The sequence below is a fragment of the Pteropus alecto genome, unplaced genomic scaffold (genome assembly GCF_000325575.1).
Source record: "Pteropus alecto unplaced genomic scaffold, ASM32557v1 scaffold106, whole genome shotgun sequence".
NCBI lineage: Eukaryota > Metazoa > Chordata > Mammalia > Chiroptera > Pteropodidae > Pteropus > Pteropus alecto.
In genome coordinates this window covers 19,208,298-19,227,339 of record NW_006442103.1, presented here as the reverse complement: position 1 = coordinate 19,227,339, position 19,042 = coordinate 19,208,298, and the positions used below count along the sequence as shown (strand labels likewise).

General features: G+C 42.3%; 1 protein-coding gene and 1 non-coding gene across 2 annotated transcripts in view; one reads left to right on the top strand and one right to left on the bottom strand.

Annotated features, from left to right (window-relative positions):
• Positions 1-19,042, top strand: part of POGZ (pogo transposable element derived with ZNF domain) — a 39,633-nt gene that overhangs the window by 15,463 nt on the left and 5,128 nt on the right. Inside the window, 10 exon segments of the mRNA XM_015595480.2 lie at positions 7,021-7,196; positions 8,008-8,116; positions 9,354-9,644; positions 9,752-9,943; positions 12,026-12,132; positions 12,761-13,098; positions 13,463-13,617; positions 17,134-17,167; positions 17,169-17,232; positions 17,640-17,786. Coding sequence (XP_015450966.1) covers positions 7,021-7,196; positions 8,008-8,116; positions 9,354-9,644; positions 9,752-9,943; positions 12,026-12,132; positions 12,761-13,098; positions 13,463-13,617; positions 17,134-17,167; positions 17,169-17,232; positions 17,640-17,786 — 1,613 coding nt within the window.
• Positions 5,922-6,040, bottom strand: LOC112469159. The gene has a single exon (XR_003042482.1). It is a non-coding gene; the product is annotated as a 5S ribosomal RNA (ribosomal RNA).

The following is a 19,042-nucleotide window of genomic DNA, read 5'->3' as shown; positions in this document are numbered from 1 at the left end:
TTGTGATTACCACCCAAAGTCCAGTTTCCTTCAGCTACCATATATTTGATCCCCTTTACCCACTTCACCTCCCCAACCCCCTATATTTGACTCCCTTTATCCCGTCTACCTCTCCCCTCCTCCCCCACCCCCTACCCTCTGGTAACCACTAGTCCATTGTCCATGTCCCTGAGTCTCTGTTTGTTTCTCTTGTTCATTTGTTGCTTTTAGGTTTATATCCCACATATAAATGATACTATGTGATTTTCAACTTTTTCTGTCTGGCTTATTTCACTTAGCATGATTATCTCACGGTCCATCCATGTTGTCGCAAATGGCAGTATCTCATCTCTTCTTACGGCTGATATTCCATTGTATGTATGTACCACAGCTTCTTTAGCCAGTCATCTATCGTAGGACACGTCAGTTGCTTCCATGTCCTGGCCACTGCATACATGTACTTTTATAAACTTCTTCATGTACATGTGGAGATTTATTTTTTACAAAAATGAATCATACAGACTATATCACTCTTTGCCTCCTTTTTTCTTCGATATGTAGTGAATATCTTCTCATTTTTCTAAATATTTATCTTTCTGATGACCAACTATATTTCCTGTTGTTTGATTAACTGTTATTAACAATAGGTTGTAAAAGGGTATGCTGTTATTTTAAAGAGCTGTCGTGAACATCTCTGTCCCTGTCTTGTGTCACATCTTTAATTCTGAGAATACAGAACTAAATGTCAAGTTTTTGGATCCAAGGTCATCACAATTTTAAGGATTTCGATCAATATTTTTTTTTTGGATTGGCCATCTAGAAGTGTCGTATCAGTTTATATTTCCAAATTGCATATGGTGTTCTTATTTTGGATATAGCCACTTATTCCCCTATCATTGGACGTTTATCACAGCCCCAATTTGTTGTGATCACAGACTTATATAGTGAACATTCTCGGGCATTGTATCACTCACTAGATAAGCGTATCTGCAGCATAAAAGTGAGACAGCTGGGTCAGGTGTTCAAAGACTGATAGACAGTGTCAGATGGCCCTAACAGGTGGCTCTGAAAAGGTGCCCACCAGTATCTCTTTCCTAATGTTGTTGCCAGCTTTAAGTACTATCAAAAGTAAATCTTTATAATTTCCATAGGTATTTTTTTCAATCTTTGGGTCCTGAAAATATGATTTTTATCATGTGAGAACCTTTAGAATTTTTTCAAACTTATAAATGAAGGCCTTCATGTATAAAGATGAGGCACCACTATCTAGAGAATTCTCTCATTTTTATTGATGTGGAAACCAAGGCCTAGGGAGTCTAAATTTGCTTAAAGGTCAGATAGTTGGTACGTGACCAAAATGGATTTGAATGATCTAGACTTCAAAGCTTGTGGCCTTTCCACTGTATTTTACTTACTGCTTTCCATGGTTTTTCTTAAAATAATCTATCAAAGTTCTCTTAGCAACCAGTTTAGTTAAACTTCTCTGATCTGAGGGTCCCACGGCCCCGATGAGCATCTTGTGACATGCGGACATGACTTAGTCTCCTTGGCTCTTTGAATGGATGCGATTCTTTTCCCTTCTTAAGGCCTGTGTACAAATTTTTAAATATACAGTATAAGTAAATTGATTTTATTTATTTCAGAAACCTCTAGTATGCAAAAGAAAACGTTAACTCAAGTTTATGGTTGGAAAAAAATGGGTATGGACTGGTAACTAGTTACATTTGTCTATTTTTCTAAAACCTGTTCATGCATTGATAAGCACACATTAATAGGTTTAGTTTTTCTAGCCCTTTTTTTTTGGTATATACATAAAATTCTATAACTTTCTAATAAGAAACTCTGGGAATGCTAGCATAGGAATAAGATGTAGGGTTAAGATTTCACAAGAGTGGATAAAAAATATTCTGTTACAGCCCAGTTCCCCTATAAGCTTTCAGTTTGATTGTATTTGTGTATTGTCTACTTATTACATTAATAACATAGCAAGGGAGAATAACTTTTGAGCAATTTAATAATGCTTCACTTACTGCACTAGGTTTAAAAGACTGTCCCTTTTGGGGGCATTGACTGGTTTTTATAATTTACATGTTTTTCTTATTTACCTTGCCCTTCTATGTGAAAAAGCATTTACTGGACTCTTGGTTTTAAGGAACATTTTTGTATATGTGAGGGGAGCCATTTTTTTTTGAAAGAGTGGGAGTATGTTAATATTGTTGATAATGGCCTGGTCCTAGATGGGGTGGTGTTCGTTTTATTGGTAAACTTCATAACTTAAATTTATTTAACATATTTATGGATCAAATGTTAAAATATATTTAAGATGAATATTATTTTAAAAGAATAAATGGAATGCGAGGGGTGGACACAATTTTGTCCTAGACTCCAAAATACCTTTTGTTTCATGGAGAGTGATAGTTGGTTAAAAGAAAAACAATCTAATTTTTTCTTATACAATGGAGAAAGAATACATTTTTTAAAACAAATGATACTAGGACAACTGGATACTTTTTCCACATCGAAAAAAAGTGAAGTGCCGCCTGTACCTCATATCATATACAGACATTAACTGTAGATGGTCAAAGACCTAAATGTAAGAGCTAAAGCTATGTAACTGTAAAACGCTTAGAAGCAAACACAGGTGTAAGTCTTTATGACCTTTGCTTAGGCATTGGCTTCTTAGATGGGGCACCAAAGCATAAGAAACTACAGAAAAATTAGATAAATTTAACTTTATAAAAATTAAAACCTTTTATGCTTCAAAGGGCACAATCAAGAAAGTGAAAACATATAACCCGTAGAATGGGAGAAAAATTTTGCAAATAATATATTCAATAAGGGACTCGTATCTGGAATATATAAAGAACTAGTACAATCCAGTAATAAAAAAGACAATCCAATTTTTAAATGGTAAAGGATCTGAATAGGCATTTCTCCAAAGAAGATATATAAATGGCCAATAAGCACATGAAAAGGTGCCCAACATCATTAGTTACTAAGGGAAATGCTTATCAAAAACACAAGGAGATACCACTTCATACCCACTAGGATGGCTGGAATCCAAAAGGTGATCAATAACAAGTATTGGTGATAACGTGGAGAAATCGGAACTCTCGTGTTGCTGATGAGAATGTAAAATGGTGTGGCTGCTTTGGAAGATAGTTTGGCAGTTTCCCAAAAAGTTAAACGCAGAGTGATCATGTGACCTAGCAATTTTATTCTTAATACACCCGAGAGAATTGAAAACACGAATACTTGTGCACAGATGTTAATAGCAACAGTATTTTTTATAGCCAAAAAGTGGAAACAACCTAAACTGTTGAATGGATAAACAAAATGTATATATCTTATATCTCTACAATGCAATATTATCAGGCCAGAAAAAGGGACGAAACACGGACATATGCTACAATATGAATGAAACTTGAAAACATAATGGTAAGCAAAAGAAATTAGGTACGAAAGGCCACATATTGTATGACTCCATTTGTATGAAATGTCCAGAATAGGCAAATCCGTGGAGACGAGAGTAGATTAGTGGCCGTCAGGGCTGGAGGAGAGGAGAATGGGTAATAACTGCTGACGGGTGCAGGTTTCTTTTGGGGGTGATGAAAATGTTCTGAAATTAAGTAGTGGGGATAGTTGCACAAACCTTGCAAATATACTAAAAACCTCTGAATTGTACCTTTTATTTATTTTTTTAATTGTACCCTTTAAATGGGTGTTATGTATGGTATATGGATTATATATCAGTAAAACTGTATGTTTGTTTTAAGAATGTGTCAGGAATAAATTTTTCAAAAATTTTTGCTATTCTTTTTGCTCTTCTTCATAATCTATCACTCCTCATCAGAAAACTATTCCTATAGCTCTGATTATACGTTCGCATTGGAAAAAATCATGAAGTGAAATAAACCACTGCTTAATTCTGACCTGTGAATTATGCGTATTTAACGTTATAATTTCTTACTGCGTAACTAGTGATGATTTTCAAGTCCACTTCAGCTCATTTCGACTCCATTTTAGCCCTCTTATCTCTGGGGTTTAAAGCTGTGTAAGTAAACTTAATAACGGAAAAAAATCAAGACCTCCAGATTTGTAAAACGAACAGCATACTATGAAAGAAGCCGCTCTGAATCTTCTTTGCTCATTCGTCAGTTCATGGCTATGGTACCCTAGCCTTACACATGAGAGTGAACTTAGAGGCGAGAGATTCGTTGGATAATTCTTTTAAAGCCTTTTTTTAAGCCTCCCAGTTCTGATTGCCTCTTTCATCCTCTGGAAATAGAACTTTGTGTGACCTTTGAATTGTCACAATTTCTTTGAGGAAAGAATTAAGAAAAATGCAGAAATTATTTTTAAAAATTCATTAGAATTGTTAGAATTCATTGAAATTCATTCAAATAATTCATTAAAAATAATAAATAAGTAGATATCCTTTAATTTACCCAATGTGACTTTTCATATGCTGGTTTTAGTTGAATTGTGAACCTAATTTCGACTTAGAAACCCACTTTTTTGTTTGCACGGTGTTTTTGGAAAAGCCCTGACAATCCACCAAAATTCAAATATGACCCTGATGTCAGAATATTTGCAGAAAATCCTCAGGTTGACATTCTTTATAGTAGTAGGGTTTGTGCAGATTATATGGGAACCAGGCCTGCCTTTCAGACTTGCTAATGCTGGTTGATTTCACATAAATGCAAAACATTTCCATCGTTTTCTTCCTATATGTAGTTGAGATGTTGAGTCAGCGATTATCTTAAGAATTTAGTCTTAGATAAATAACATTTTTTTTTTTTACCCAGGCAGTTAAATTAATGAATGGAAAATATTTGGTTTTGTTTAGTCAATATTTTTCAGCCATAAATTGTAAAGGAGTGAAAGAGATGGATGGGGAGGGACCCTATAGATTAAAAGAGACTTAAGAGAGAGGTCTTTCAGTTGCATATCTGTAGTGAACCTTTTATAACCCGTTTCAAACAAACTCTTTTAAAAAATCATTGACAGTCAGTTTGAATTCTAACTTGGTATTTGATATTAAAGAGTATTTACACATTTAACTTTATTGAATATAATGAACAAATATAATTGTAAGATTGAAGTGTACATAGTGATTTGATCTATATTGTGGAAGGATGCCTGCCGTCTAGTTAATTAACACATCCATCACCTCATATACTGACCTTGGTGGGGGAGTGAGAACATTTAAGTCCTACTCAGCAAATTTCACTTCTATAATACAGTGTTATCACCTATAGTCACAGAATTATTATATTTTTAGGCACGATAATGGTGTTGACACTTTTTTTTTAAGTTCTTTTAGAGACATAATGAAATTTATAGATGAAATGATATGATCTGGAACTTGTTTCACAATGACATGGGAACTAGTAAGTGGGTGGGAGGTGCCGATGAAACAAGATATGCCATAAGTTGATAATTGTTGAAACTTGGTGCGGTGTTGGGTACATGGGGATTCATTTTAGTGTTCTAATTATATATATTTCTTATAACTTATCCATAATAAAATACTTAAATTTAAAATCTGTGTAGTCAATAAATTGTCAGCATAGTTAGCATAGATAGAACTTGGAATTTTTTGTTAATCTGTCAGCCTCAATTTCTAGTCTGCTGGCTCAGTAACTATGAGGGTCTGGTCCACCAATGGGCTCCCAGTTTCTGGGAGAATATGGGAGAAGCCACTGTTGGCCCATTAATAGCCACCTGCATAGCCACTCTGCTGGTCTAATTAAATTGGCAGCTGACGGCCGTGACTCCGTCTGTCAAGGAGAGCATACCGTTCAGAGGAGATCATCCCATTGTGAATTGAGGTAAAGTTGAGGCAGTGTTTCGTTTTAATCTTTGATTCAGGTATATTGTTTGGCTCCCTGAAATTTTCTATCTAGTTTTTGTTTTATTATTATTTTATTTATTATTATTGTCTATAGCACCTGGTCTTCCTAGGTGGCCTCCCATCCAAGTACTAACCAGGCCCAACCCTGCTTAGCTTCTGAGATCAGACGGGATCGGGCTTGTTCAGGGTGGCATGGCTGTAGACCATGGACCGTGGCTCCACTGGGGCGCAAACCCAGGACCTTCTGCGTATAAAGCAGACGTGTTAACTTCTACACTATGGAACCATGTCTTCTATCTAGTTTTGCAATATTCTTTGTAAATTAGGAAACGTAATATTAAGGATTTTTTAGTCAAGTGTAGTAGAGGACTTAAAAACATATACAAAATTGCTTTTCTCACAAATGAAAAAGAACTTAAAATATTTCAGTAACAATTAGCCCAGGTTATTAGTATTTATTATATTAATATTCATGACTGAGTCATTATCTCTTGAAATCATGTCATTTTTACTTGGCGTTGATTAGTTTTTGACCAGGACTTTTCCTCATCAGTCTTAACGGCAGAGGGAGAAGGTAGTTGGCCTGTCTCTGTGTTCCGTGCCTGTACAAGGCAATGGTGGTTTAGTCTTGCATTTCTGAGATTTGACACTCTCAGAAGAGATGTCATTGTTTAAATTCTATGTATTTGCCGAATTAATGTTCTTGATGAATGTTCTTTGTAAAAAGGTTAGGGTGCATCAGCAGCAAATTACATTCTGACAGAATAGGTTAAAATATAGTGTCTTTGTTTTTTTTAAGACAAAAGAACTTTTTCTTTTTTTTTTTCAGGAAAAAGAAACGTTATTTTGTTTCGCTGTTTTGGTATGGGAGATGATGCGTGCACACTTAAATAATTAGTCAGAGTGACAGCCACGTAGAAGTCTTACTGTGTTAAGACATGCCTGGTTAAGATGCCTAGGGGGGATGTTAGTGAACCTCCCCTACCTACCTGTTTTTCTGTTAGTTGTAGATTTGGGTGAAGCTTAAATTTTTGGTGAATTTGGTGACATTAAACCTGAGGTGAGTGACAGTCTTGGATATTTTGGTATCTGGGACACCATTTCTTATCTAAGATCATGTTTCTTATCAAATGTGAGTTTCTTTTCTCTTACATTCCTTTTTTTCTCTCTCTTTTACTCTTTAGCTGGCAATTCTTTGGTCCAGCAAGGTGGACAGCCACTCATCCTAACCCAGAATCCAGCCCCGGGTCTGGGCACAATGGTTAGTCAACCAGTATTGAGGCCTGTCCAGGTCATGCAGAATGCCAATCACGTGACTAGCTCCCCTGTGGCCTCGCAGCCAATATTCATCACCACACAGGTGAGTGGGACGGGTGCTGGGCCTTGGTAGGGAGGCGAAAAAGATCACGTGAACCCTGGAGGCTCTGCCTCAGAGCCTTTAACACCGTTGGAAGTGGCTCCAAGTCCTGTTTTTACCTGGCCTTGTCCTCTGCTTCGTAAGGTGATGCTGACTTGCAGAAAGCCTAGCGTGCAGCTGGGGCGTTTCCTTTATGCCCCTTGGAGGGCTGTGAAGTGATTTGATGAGATTTGGGCGGAACTTAGTGGAAAAGCTTCACCCTTGGCCCTCAAGGCGTCTCACCCTTTGCTTGGGCTGTTTTTCTTAAAATGGGGTGAATTAGTTGATTTCTGGAAAATGTGTATGAAATCGGTAAAGTGCAGGCAGATCTTTGGAGAAGGCAGACGGATGACTTACTCGCCGTGCGAGGTGAGTCGAAGTGGGAAGCCCGCTGCCGAACACAGGGTGCAAGGCAGTATGTTGAGTCACCGCAGTGAATGTCATTAGTGTCGGGGTTTTTTTAACTTCTACGTGTTTCGCAGTTTACAGGGCAGTCTTTGGATGAGATTTTTAAGCTGAGGTTTTCTTAAGACAGGAAGTAGGTTTTCATTTTTGTTCATAATGCACCAAAGCTTATTCTCCATTTTGGTATTTTATCACTCGGAAGTTTGCTAGAATTCCTAAATTTCTCCATCTCAGTCATTTAAAAGCTCTCTTTCTAGAGAAGGAACCATTAGATAAAGGCGTGGGGATTTTTTTGGATGTGGGTCTCACTGCAGTCTCTGCTAGCATTAGCGGGTCTCCATGTTAAAGATCATTTTGCTTTTTAATGCAGGGATTTCCTGTAAGAAATGTCCGACCTGTACAAAATGCAATGAATCAGGTTGGGATTGTGCTGAACGTACAGCAAGGCCAAACGGTTAGACCAATCACACTAGTCCCAGGTAAGGAAAAATGTCTGTCCACGTGGAATAAACCTGCATCCAGATTTGTTTTTATTGTCTCAAAGTACTCTAGGTCATTTACAAAGTGTATTTAAGCCCAGCTTTTTGAAAACTGTTTCTAACCTTTGGCCAGGGTGGTGGTTTGATTTATATATTTTTTTAACTTTTTACCACCCTTCATGAGGTAATAAAACAGGTTTATATAGTCATTTTTTTGCTTCTCATGTTTTAATCAGCATTTAAGTTTTTATCTTGAAGGGATGTTATTAATGCAATCTTGAAAATTCTGTATTCCTTATAATTCTACTTGTATACATAGTGGGATTATAAACTTAAATTGCTTTAATTTTATGGCATAGATTTTGGATATAAATTAACCAAATGATATATCTTTTGAGGATAAATATTGCCAATGACTAGTATTTTTTTTTTTTTAAGAAACTGAAGTGAAAGGTCATTCTTTAAAAATTTTGTAATTTCCCCTTAGCTTTTTATTTAGTGTCTAAGTTTACCACAATTCAGAGCAATATCTTAGTTTAGTTGTTGTAAGGGTGTCTCTGTAGCTTGTCCTCCTCAATTTTTTGTTGTTCTCAGAGCCCACAGGGTGTTTTTGTTTGGGGGTTGTTTTTTTTTTGGCCTTTGGCCTGTTGAGCTTATGCTACCTAGTTCTGATATTTCTTACATAAATGTCAGTGGAATTGTCTATAGCTGAGCCAGGAGACTCTCGTCTTTGGGAGAGCCTAGTAGAGTTGCGTAGTTGGTCTTCTATTTGAGTTTACGTAAGAGAATGGAAGACTCCTTTAGTATTCTGAGAGGGAAAGATTGCTTTTTTCAGGACCAAGTCCGTCCTTTGGGCTCGTGCATACCCGTACTACCTCCTGCTCTATACCCATTCTTTCTCTTCCAGTACCAAGGTCAAGCTACTCCTGACTGCATTCGTAGTATAGAAAAGGCAGCGTGGGGAGGTGTTTGGGGAGGAGTCGATGGGTATCTTTTTTCTTCAGTTGAATGTTTTCAGGGCTGGATATCTAAGCTAATTGCTTTTGCCGGCTTGGACACCAGTTACTTTCTTAGATATCAGCATCCATGCTACTCTTGGCAACTTCCAATGAGGCCGCCAATCCATTTGGGGAAATAATCTTTTCCTATTCCAATATTTCCAGTAAGGATGGGGGAATGTATTACAGGTGAGCTTCTTGACCAAGATTTGGTACTTTTGTTTGTCTCTCTTTCGAAGCCCCAGGTACCCAGTTTGTGAAGCCGACAGTGGGAGTCCCCCAGGTGTTCTCTCAGATGGCCCCCGTGAGACCCGGCTCCACGATGCCCGTGCGACCCACCACCAACACCTTCACCACCGTCATCCCAGCCACGCTCACCATTCGGAGCACCGTCCCGCAGTCCCAGGCCCAGCAGACCAAGTCCACTCCCAGTACTTCCACCACCCCCACCGCCACGCCACCCACCTCGCTGGGGCAGCTAGCCGTCCAGCCTCCGGGCCAGTCCAACCAGACCCCGAATCCCAAGCTAGGTGAGGCGTGGGAAGGGGAGATGGCAGAGCTGGGACGGGTGGTGGGCGGAGAACAGGCGATTATCACTTGGCCAACATAGCTCCCTCCTTCCCCTCTCCACCTGCAGTGAGCATTACCAGCTTTGTCACTGTGAAGCGACCTGGGGTTACAGGTGAAAATAGCAATGAAGTGGCCAAACTGGTGAATACCCTTAACACCATCCCTTCCCTGGGCCAGAGTCCCGGGCCGATGGTGGTGTCCAACAACAGCTCTGCCCATGGCTCTCAGAGAACCAGCGGACCTGAGTCTTCAATGAAAGGTACAATAACCTGAAAGACTCTGAGCAGCCGGTCATTTAGAAACATTAATACATGTTGTGTCAGAACTCTACTGTGGCGTAGAGGAATCAAATAAGACATAGTCGCTACAATCTGTTCTCAACAGAAACTTTAGTGAAGGGGATAGCCGCTTGTGGACAGAATAACTGAGTCACCTCCAAGGAATTCTGCAGTCGTGCTTTGCAGATCAGTGGAATGAATGGATTGATCGGGTATGGGTGGGGCAGTCAAAGGATGGCTTCGTGGAGGAAGTGGATATCCAAACAAGGTTTTAAAGGCGGAATTTGGTGGAACGGTTTTCGGGTATAGAAGGATGTAATGAGCGTGAGCATTTTCAACAGTCTATATCGGGGTCGGCAAACCTTTCTGTAAAGCACCATGTGCACAATAAGATCTGTGTTACAGCTCCTCAGCTTTGCCGCTGGGATGCACCAGCCGCCACAGACAGTGTGTAAATGAATGAGCCTGACCGCGCTCCACCAGAGCTACTTACGGACTCCGAATTTTGAATTTCATATAATTTTTATGTGTCAGAAGATCTTACTCTTTTGCTTTTCTTTCAACCATTTAAAACTTAAAAACCTGTAACAAATGGTGTTGGGAAAACTGGATATCCACATGAAAAAAAAATGAAGTTGGACCCTTAATTACCATATATAAAAATTAACTCAGTGAATCAAAGACCTAAACATAAGAGCTAAAACTCTGAAACTTAGAAGAAAACACAGGGGGAAAGCTTCATGACATTGGATTTGGCAATGATTTCTTGCATGTGACACCAGAAACACGGGCAACAAAAGAAAAAATAGATAAACAAGACTCCATCGAAATTAAAATCTTTAGGGCATCAAAGGACACTGAAAAGGCAGCCCACTGAAAGGGAGAAAATATTGCAAACCACGTATCTGATGAGGGGTTAGTAGCCAGAATATATAAAGAACTTCTACAGCTCAACAACAGAACAAACAACCCACTTTAAAAATGGGCAAAGGAGTTGAATAGACATTTCTCCAAAGAAGATATACTGTACAGATGGCCATTAAGTCCATGAAAAGATGCTAAATATCACTAATAATTGGGGAAATGGAAATCAAAACCACAGTGAGCTGCCACCTCACACCCGTTAGGATGGCCGTTACCCAAAAGACAGTAACGGGTGTTGGCAGAGATGTGGAAAAACCGAAACCCTTGTGCAGTGCTGGTGGTGGGAATATCCAATGGCATGATTTTTACTACTGATATTTCTATTTACTACAAAACAGTAAACATAAAGCTACCATGTGACCCAGCAGTTCCCCTTCTGGGTATATACCCAAGAATGGAAAGCAGGGACCCAAACAGATACTTGCACGCCCCTGTTCGTAGCATTATCTGTAATAGCCAGAAGGTGGAAGCATCCCAAATATCCATCAACCTATGAATGGATAAACAAAATGTAGTACGTGTACACACGATGGTGTATTGTTCAGCCTAAAAAGGAGATTCTGACACATGCTACAGCATTCACGACCTCAAGGACATTATGCTATGCTAAGTGATCTGGTCACTAAAGGACAAGTACTCTGTGATCCACTTGAATGAAGTACCTTGAACAGTCAAATTCATAGAGAGACAGAGTAGAATGGTGGTTGTGGGGACAGGAGGTGGAGAGTCGTTTAATGGGTGTCAGTATTGCAGATGAAAAGACTTCTGGCAACTGCTGGCACAGCTAGGTGCCTACGTAACACAGCCGGACTGTACACTTAGAATTGGTTAAGATATAAACTGTATATTATGTAATTTAAGCACAATTAAAGAAAAAACTAACAGCAAAAAAATAAAGCTACTCTTGGCTCATAGGCCATACAGAAACTGGCGGCTGGCTGGCTTTGGCCTATGAGCCTTGGTTTGCTGACCTTGGCCTTGAGTTAGAGGAGCAGGGCAGGCGCCTGCCTCCCTGTTGTCTCTCAGGCTTGTTCACCAACCGCGATGTGCCTCCCAGGGAGTGTGCACCCTTTCCCAGAAGGCCAGTAACCCTTGTCCAGTACCTTATTAATCTCATCAATGCTTCTCATTTCTTCCAGTGACCTCTTCTGTCCCCGTGTTTGACCTCCAAGACGGCGGGCGGAAGATATGCCCACGATGCAGCGCTCAGTTCCGCGTGACCGAAGCTCTGAGAGGGCACATGTGTGTAAGTGGTCCCGCCCGCGGAGGCTGCACCCACTCACTGCGAAGCGGGCCCCAGACCGGCTCGGAAGCTTTCTAAAGGGTCACTTTCTCTTTGGGGTTGTCTTAGAAGAGTGATGCCCTTCGGATCGTGATAGGATGCGTGTAAAGACCCTCAGATTCATCAGAACCCATATAGTCTTAATTTCTTGGTTGTAGATTTTCGAACCGCCCTGGGGCCAGGTTCATGAGATAATTGGAACTCAAACCAAGTTGGCCTCAGTTCATTTTCTACTCGCCGTGTCATTGACTGAATCGGGAGCCGTTAGCCCGATTCCATTTCTGGCCTTTTTGCTTTTAGTCTGGATGCAGAGGTCGGAGCTTCCGCAGGGGGCTCGGAGCCAGGTTATGCTAGTGAGTGGTTAAGGAGCTGAGGCAGGAGGGAGAAGTGTAAGGTACGGCGTTCGGATGGCGAATGTCTGTATCCATACACACTAGAAAGAGAGAGACTGGGGGACACTGGGAAACCGAAGGGTGGAAGCTGGCGGGATTACCTAGAACCAGACTTACCAGGGAATGTTGGTGAGGCTGGGGGGTTAGACACCCTCGTCCCCAGGGTGACCAGAATGATCGGATGTCTTCCTTTTTTCTAGTACTGTTGCCCGGAGATGGTTGAATACCAGAAGAAAGGGAAGTCTCTGGATTCCGAACCCAGCGTCCCGTCGGCAGCGAAGCCCCCATCCCCCGAGAAGACGACTCCTGTTGCTTCCACGCCGTCTTCGACACCAATCCCTGCGCTGTCCCCACCTGCCAAAGCACCAGAGCCGAACGAGGCCGTGGGCGACGCTGCCCAGACCAAGCTCATCATGCTGGTCGATGACTTCTACTACGGACGGGATGGCGGCAAAGTGGCCCAGCTCACGAACTTCCCCAAGGTCGCCACATCTTTCCGGTGCCCACACTGTACCAAAAGGCTAAAAAACAACATTCGGTAAGTGTCAGGGAGCCTTGGACGTTACCTCGGACAGGGGAAGACTGGCCTTTCCTTGTATGTTCAGGTCTGTCTCTTGGGAGAATGGTCCTGTCACCCCGTCTTGCTAAGGGTTATCGTGAACTCAACAGCTGGTGCTAAAGAAACAGGTGTCGTGGTAAATAAGAGGACTTTGGGCAGAGTGAGGGAGACAGTGTGTCTCCTTCCACGGCACCCTGTTAGTGTCAGGAAGCCTTTTCTGGGTTCCCCAACAGGAAGTTGGGGGAGCGGGGAGCAGATAAGGGCTGTTCTGTGATTCTGCTGTCTCATGTCTCCAAGGCTACTGATTTTATGTATGTTTTCTGTACTTTGTGCTGTGCTACAGATTCATGAACCATATGAAACACCACGTAGAACTCGATCAGCAGAATGGTGAGGTGGATGGTCACACCATCTGCCAGCACTGCTATCGCCAGTTTTCCACTCCCTTCCAGCTCCAGTGCCACTTGGAAAATGTTCATAGTCCCTATGAATCGACTAGTAAGTTGGGAAACTCTTAAACTCCAGGGTATGCTCAGCTCTTTGTCACGGTGGCTCCAAGGGGAGCCAGCGCGTTTGCTGTGTGTGGATACCGCTGTGAAAGCAGCTCTTGGCATGTTTGATGTCAGTTCCTTACTTCACTCGCCCTCTTATCTTACAAGCCTGACTTCCGTTCTGTTCAGTGTGAATTCAGTGCTGGATCCTGCATTAATAGGGGCTCAGGTTCAGGACCCCTGAGGAGAGATATGCGGAATGTATTGCCTAAATCCTTTATAGCGGGAGCGTCTGTATTCAGATCTGTTTCAGTTAGTCCCTCGATAGGCTTTATGTAGAATAAAACGTGGTATTGTAAAGCGCTTTACCGTCGAGACAGTGTCTTCAGTGAAATACGAGTTGGACTGTCGTCCGCATTGTACAGCGTACAGATGAGGGAATGTAGGCTGAACACAAGCTCAGGAAAATTAAGTCATCTGCTTAAGAGCATACACTTCTAGTAAGGTGACATCATGAGAATTCGAGCCCAATCTTGTAGAATATTTCCTGTGTCTTTCAAGGGATTTCTTTTTTTGTTGAAGAGACAAAAACTGTGTAACTAGGAAAATGTGAGAACAACACAGAATGTTACAATCATGTGCTTTGGTGATACCAATAGTAGATAAAATAGTTCAGAGACGGGAAGAGGCCCCTGTGGCCAGATGTCACAGAAGGTCGTGCTTAGATTTGAGGGTCTTAAATACAAGAAGGGTCGTGATCGATGGGAAGAAGTACGAAAAGCTTTTAGGTGACAGCACAAGCAAATGCATAAAGGCCGGAGAGACGTGTGTGACCTCGGTACTTCCGCTGCAAGTTAAACACCTTGACTAGAAACACTAAGGACATGTACCGTGTCCTCTGAGAGGCCAGCAGGCCCGGGACCTGAGTGTTCTGCTGCTCAGCATCTCCCTGTCCCTGGCTCGTAGACAGCGGCTGTGGTCGTCTCGTCTCGGGCGTTGCATTCAGTCGCAGCTGTGCGGGTGGAGCAGAGACCGCATCCTCCCGCGTCTTTCCCGAGTCTTTCCTACAACACGGACTTGCGTTCCCTTTGTCCCTCCCTGGCCTGGGTCATGTTGGCAGGGGTGGGCTTGTCGCCAGCGGCTTACCCTGCTTCTGGTCAGTGGAAATACGGTGTCAGCTTTACCTGCAACTTTTCAGCAGCCATTTTAAATAAAGTAAAAAAGTGAAATGATTTTAATGGTTTTTATTGAATTCAACACATCCAAAGTATAATCATTTCAGCTTATAATCAAAGTTACACAATTAATGAGATATTTATCTTTTTTACACTGTAAACCAGATTTTTAATGCTGAGATAAGTTTGTGGTTACAGATAATTGCTAGACTTAGTGTGATAATCACATTTAAGATACATAAATGTTGAATCACTATATCATACACTCAAAACTAATATAATGTATACCAATTGTACATAAATTTAAAAAATAAATTTTTTAAAACATTTTTTTTGAAATCTGGTATACGCTCACAGCACATCTCAGTTTGGGCTCAGCGCGTTTTAGGTGTTTGCTGACCACCTGTGCTGCCGGTTGTCATATTGGACAGTGGACTTTGGAACTCGGGCTTGCTCGTGTAGGAGTAGAGAGGGCATCAGAATCAGCCGTCATAACCCTGCGGTTAGTGACGGAGCAGCCAGCTTGGTGTAGGGCGGGCCCCGGATTCTCCACGGCCAGCACGTGTCAGGGTAGCCACTGCGGAAAATCAGTCAGCTCTCCCCTGGAGTTTTCCCGCCAGCTTCTCCCCTGGAGGACATGCAAAAGGCTACTAGAAATCTCGAAAGTCCACTGACGTCTTAGGTTCCTATCTCACCGATTTCCTAGCATGGTCTTTGTGTGTTAGAAATTGCCCGATAAATGTAATTGTCATTGACGTTGTGTGACAGTCGTAACAGCTGAGCTGATAACATAGGTTGTAGGAAAAGCCTTTGAGGTTGAATGAGATCGCCCAGGGAAAACGTGCAGAATACGCAAGGCTCGGACAGAAGGTTGGAAGACACCAGTGCTTAAATGTGTTCTAGAAAAGAACAAAACGGATTAAAGAAGATGAGCGAAGGGACTGGAGAGGAGAGGAGAGGAGAGGAGAACGGGAGGAAAGGCTGTCATGTCCGCGTTGCCGTGTTCCAGACACTTCCCGCTAGCGCCCCTCCGTGCCTTCGCTCTTCTGCTCTCGGCCCCTCTGTCCGCAAAGCCCTGTTCCTCTCAGGGCTCAGCTCACACATGCACAGCTTCTCCTCATTCGTCGAGGCAGGAGTTTTTCTCTCTCCATCCACGCCCTCGTGGCACCTCATGTACCTCTAGGCCGTGGTTCTGAACAGGTTGCAGACCCCTTTGAGACTAAGGACAAAACTCGTGATTCCTCTTCTCAGAAAAACAGACATTTTTTTCTTCTGCAAATAATTTCAGAGGGTACCTGCATTTCCTGAGACCTCTTACCTGGACCTCAAATGAAAAACCTCTCGTTTTTTCGTATGTTTTACTTTAAGGAATTACCTCAACTTCACTCATCTTTTGGCGGGGGCAGGGGTTGGACATTGTCCAGCAAGTGCTCAAAGCTTCAAATTTACAATTTCCATAGTTGCAAAAACTTGAAAATAATTCCACTGACAATAAGAAAAAGTCCAAATAATTATCTTTATTTTCCTTATGTAATTCAAAATATGTAGCATTTAAGATTTTTACCAAAAATTCAGAATTGCAACCTTATAAGCGTCACAAAATGGCCAGTTACAAAGTTGAGTTATCTCAAGTTTGTTAATACTATAATAACACAATAACTCATAACAAGGTAAAAACTTATGTTCGTGATTGTTTTTTGAGGACAAATTCTTATTTATACTCATTTAGTAGATAGTCAATAAATGTTTGTTGAATTATTCATAGGAGATAATTATTGTCTATTTTTGAGCAGAGGAATGACGTAAAATAGTATTTTGAAAGAATTCATTTGTCAGTGGTATGAAAAAATAGACACTATATTTATTAGAGAAATAGGAGGTATTGGAAGTTGGCTGATTAGCAGTAGGAAGTCATGTGGGCTTCTACGTTTTTGCCTGCGAGAATGGAGAAGTGACAATTCCTAAGTGCGTTTTGAAATAATGGTGACAGAACATGGGTCTGGAGTCAGATAGTACCTAAGCTTTGAGCTCAGAAGGAGGTGGGGCAGTTAGAAGGGAAACCATGGGAAGCAGGAGGGTGCTTCTCTAAGCCAGAGGTGATGATAGCATGTCCAGTTCAGAAGTTCAGGGTCCAGAATGGGGCTTCGGTAAGAAGTCGAGCTAGAGACTAGGTTAGTTGGCATCAGCAACACAGATGTTAAGGTGGAAACCGTTTTAAAGGATAGAAAAGACCTAATGATATCTAGACTATTGAAAATGGAGATTCAGAAATCACAGGAAATACAATGAGTCAGGAGGACCGTGGTCTTGTTTTCAGGCAGATTTATTCATTGTTTTTCTTCTTCCAGCCAAGTGCAAGATCTGCGAGTGGGCGTTCGAGAGCGCCGCTCTTCCTGCAGCACATGAAGGACACTCATAAGCCTGGCGAGATGCCGTACGTTTGCCAGGTGCGGCCTTTGTTCCCTTTTGCTCGAAGGCTAAATATAAAAAACCCACTAGTGACCCTTGCTGAATACCTGCCGCACACTCGATACACTCAGTTTTAGGAACACTCAGGGGATAGAGAAGAAAAAGTAAACACAGGTTCTGTTTTCAGGATTTTCAAGGCAGGAGAAAAACATAAAGGTGCACACGCGAGTACCGAGGCAGTGTCTGTCTCCAGAACGAGCCCTTTGGAGACGGACAGAGAACTCCTCACAGACATAGCCCTGTATCACAAAGGCAGAAAAATAATTTGATTTCTGTGCATTTAGGAAAATTTTTTCCACCTTTTAACCTTTTTGTTGCTACCTCTCGTTTGAGGCCTCCATTGTTGGCTTCGCTCTGAGCTTATTTCCCCTCCTCTGTGGCCCAGGTGTGTCAGTATCGCTCCTCGCTCTACTCGGAGGTGGACGTCCATTTCCGGATGATCCACGAGGACACTCGGCATCTCCTCTGCCCGTATTGCCTGAAGGTCTTCAAAAACGGCAACGCATTCCAGCAGCATTACATGAGGCACCAGGTACCGGGCACCGAGCAACACCCATCTTCTCGTTTTTAAAATGTGTGGGTGCCGGGGCCAGAGCCGAGCTAGGCAGATACACACGTGTTTGCAAAAGCTTATTGAATTTTGATGACACGCGTTGCATTGGCTAGGTGTTTGAGATTTAGTGGCAGACAAGACAAACAGTACAATAAAGCACGAAGAATGTTGCATTAGGGGGAATACAGGATATGGAAAAGCAAGCACCTGCTCTGGGAGCCGAGGAAGGCGTCCAGGAGGAAGGGTGTTCAAGACCGGAAGGGGGAGTAAGGACGAGCCGGGCAGGGTGGGTACAACTGTGATCTCAGGCACATAGCGTGGAGGTTCGAGGAACTGGAGAGAGTTGAGTGTGCTTGGAGTGTAGGGTGCAGGGCGAGGTTGGAAGGTAGGGAGCAGATTGTCGGAATCTTGTGACCATGAAAAGGAGTTTCAGCAGTATAACAAGTCATCGGAAAGCCATGAAGGGGTTTTTAAGCCCTGGAGTGATGTGTTCAGATTTGCTTTTACTTTTGATCACATTGGCCGCACCGGGGAGAATGAGTGGAGGCCAAGATCAGAGTTAGAGAGACCAGCCGAGGGCCTTTCGGTTTAGATGAACAATGACAATGGCTTTTGGCCTTTGAAATGCGGAAAAAGAGGATGGAGTTGAGAGATACTGAGAAGGTAAGTAGTTCATGATTTCGAGATGGACGATGAAGGTGGTGGCGGAGGAGTTAAGAATCAGTGCCTGAGACTCTGCGTCAGGCACCTGGATGAACGGGGGGATGTTTATTGAGAGAATCTGGAGAAAGTAAGTTTGGAGGGAGGATCGTAAATGTGGTATTCGGAGTTGGAATCCGCGACATGGTGTCGCCATCTTTAAACGGGTGCTTGCACGTGTAGGCCTGGAAGGAAAGCCCGGGTTGTGGAAAAGGTCCTCGGTAATCACCGTTCTGTCACTCCAGTGGGGTTAAGCTTTTAAGTGCCATGCCTCCGCCACGCTCCATCCTCATTCCCGACCGCTGAGAGTAAGATGAAGGCTTGGGGCCCCAAGTGTCCGTCCACAAGCCAGGACAGGAGTCCTAAGGGAAACCAGAGGCTGTTGGCGTCAGGGAAGCCGAGGGAAGGAGAAAGCATTTGGAAGAAAAGGCCGTGATCAGCATGTTGCAGGCCGGTGTCGGGCGAGGTGGAAGCGGAGAGGCCGACCTCACACTGGTGCGTTTTGTTCAGGGCAGAAGTCGGATTTGAAGGACGTA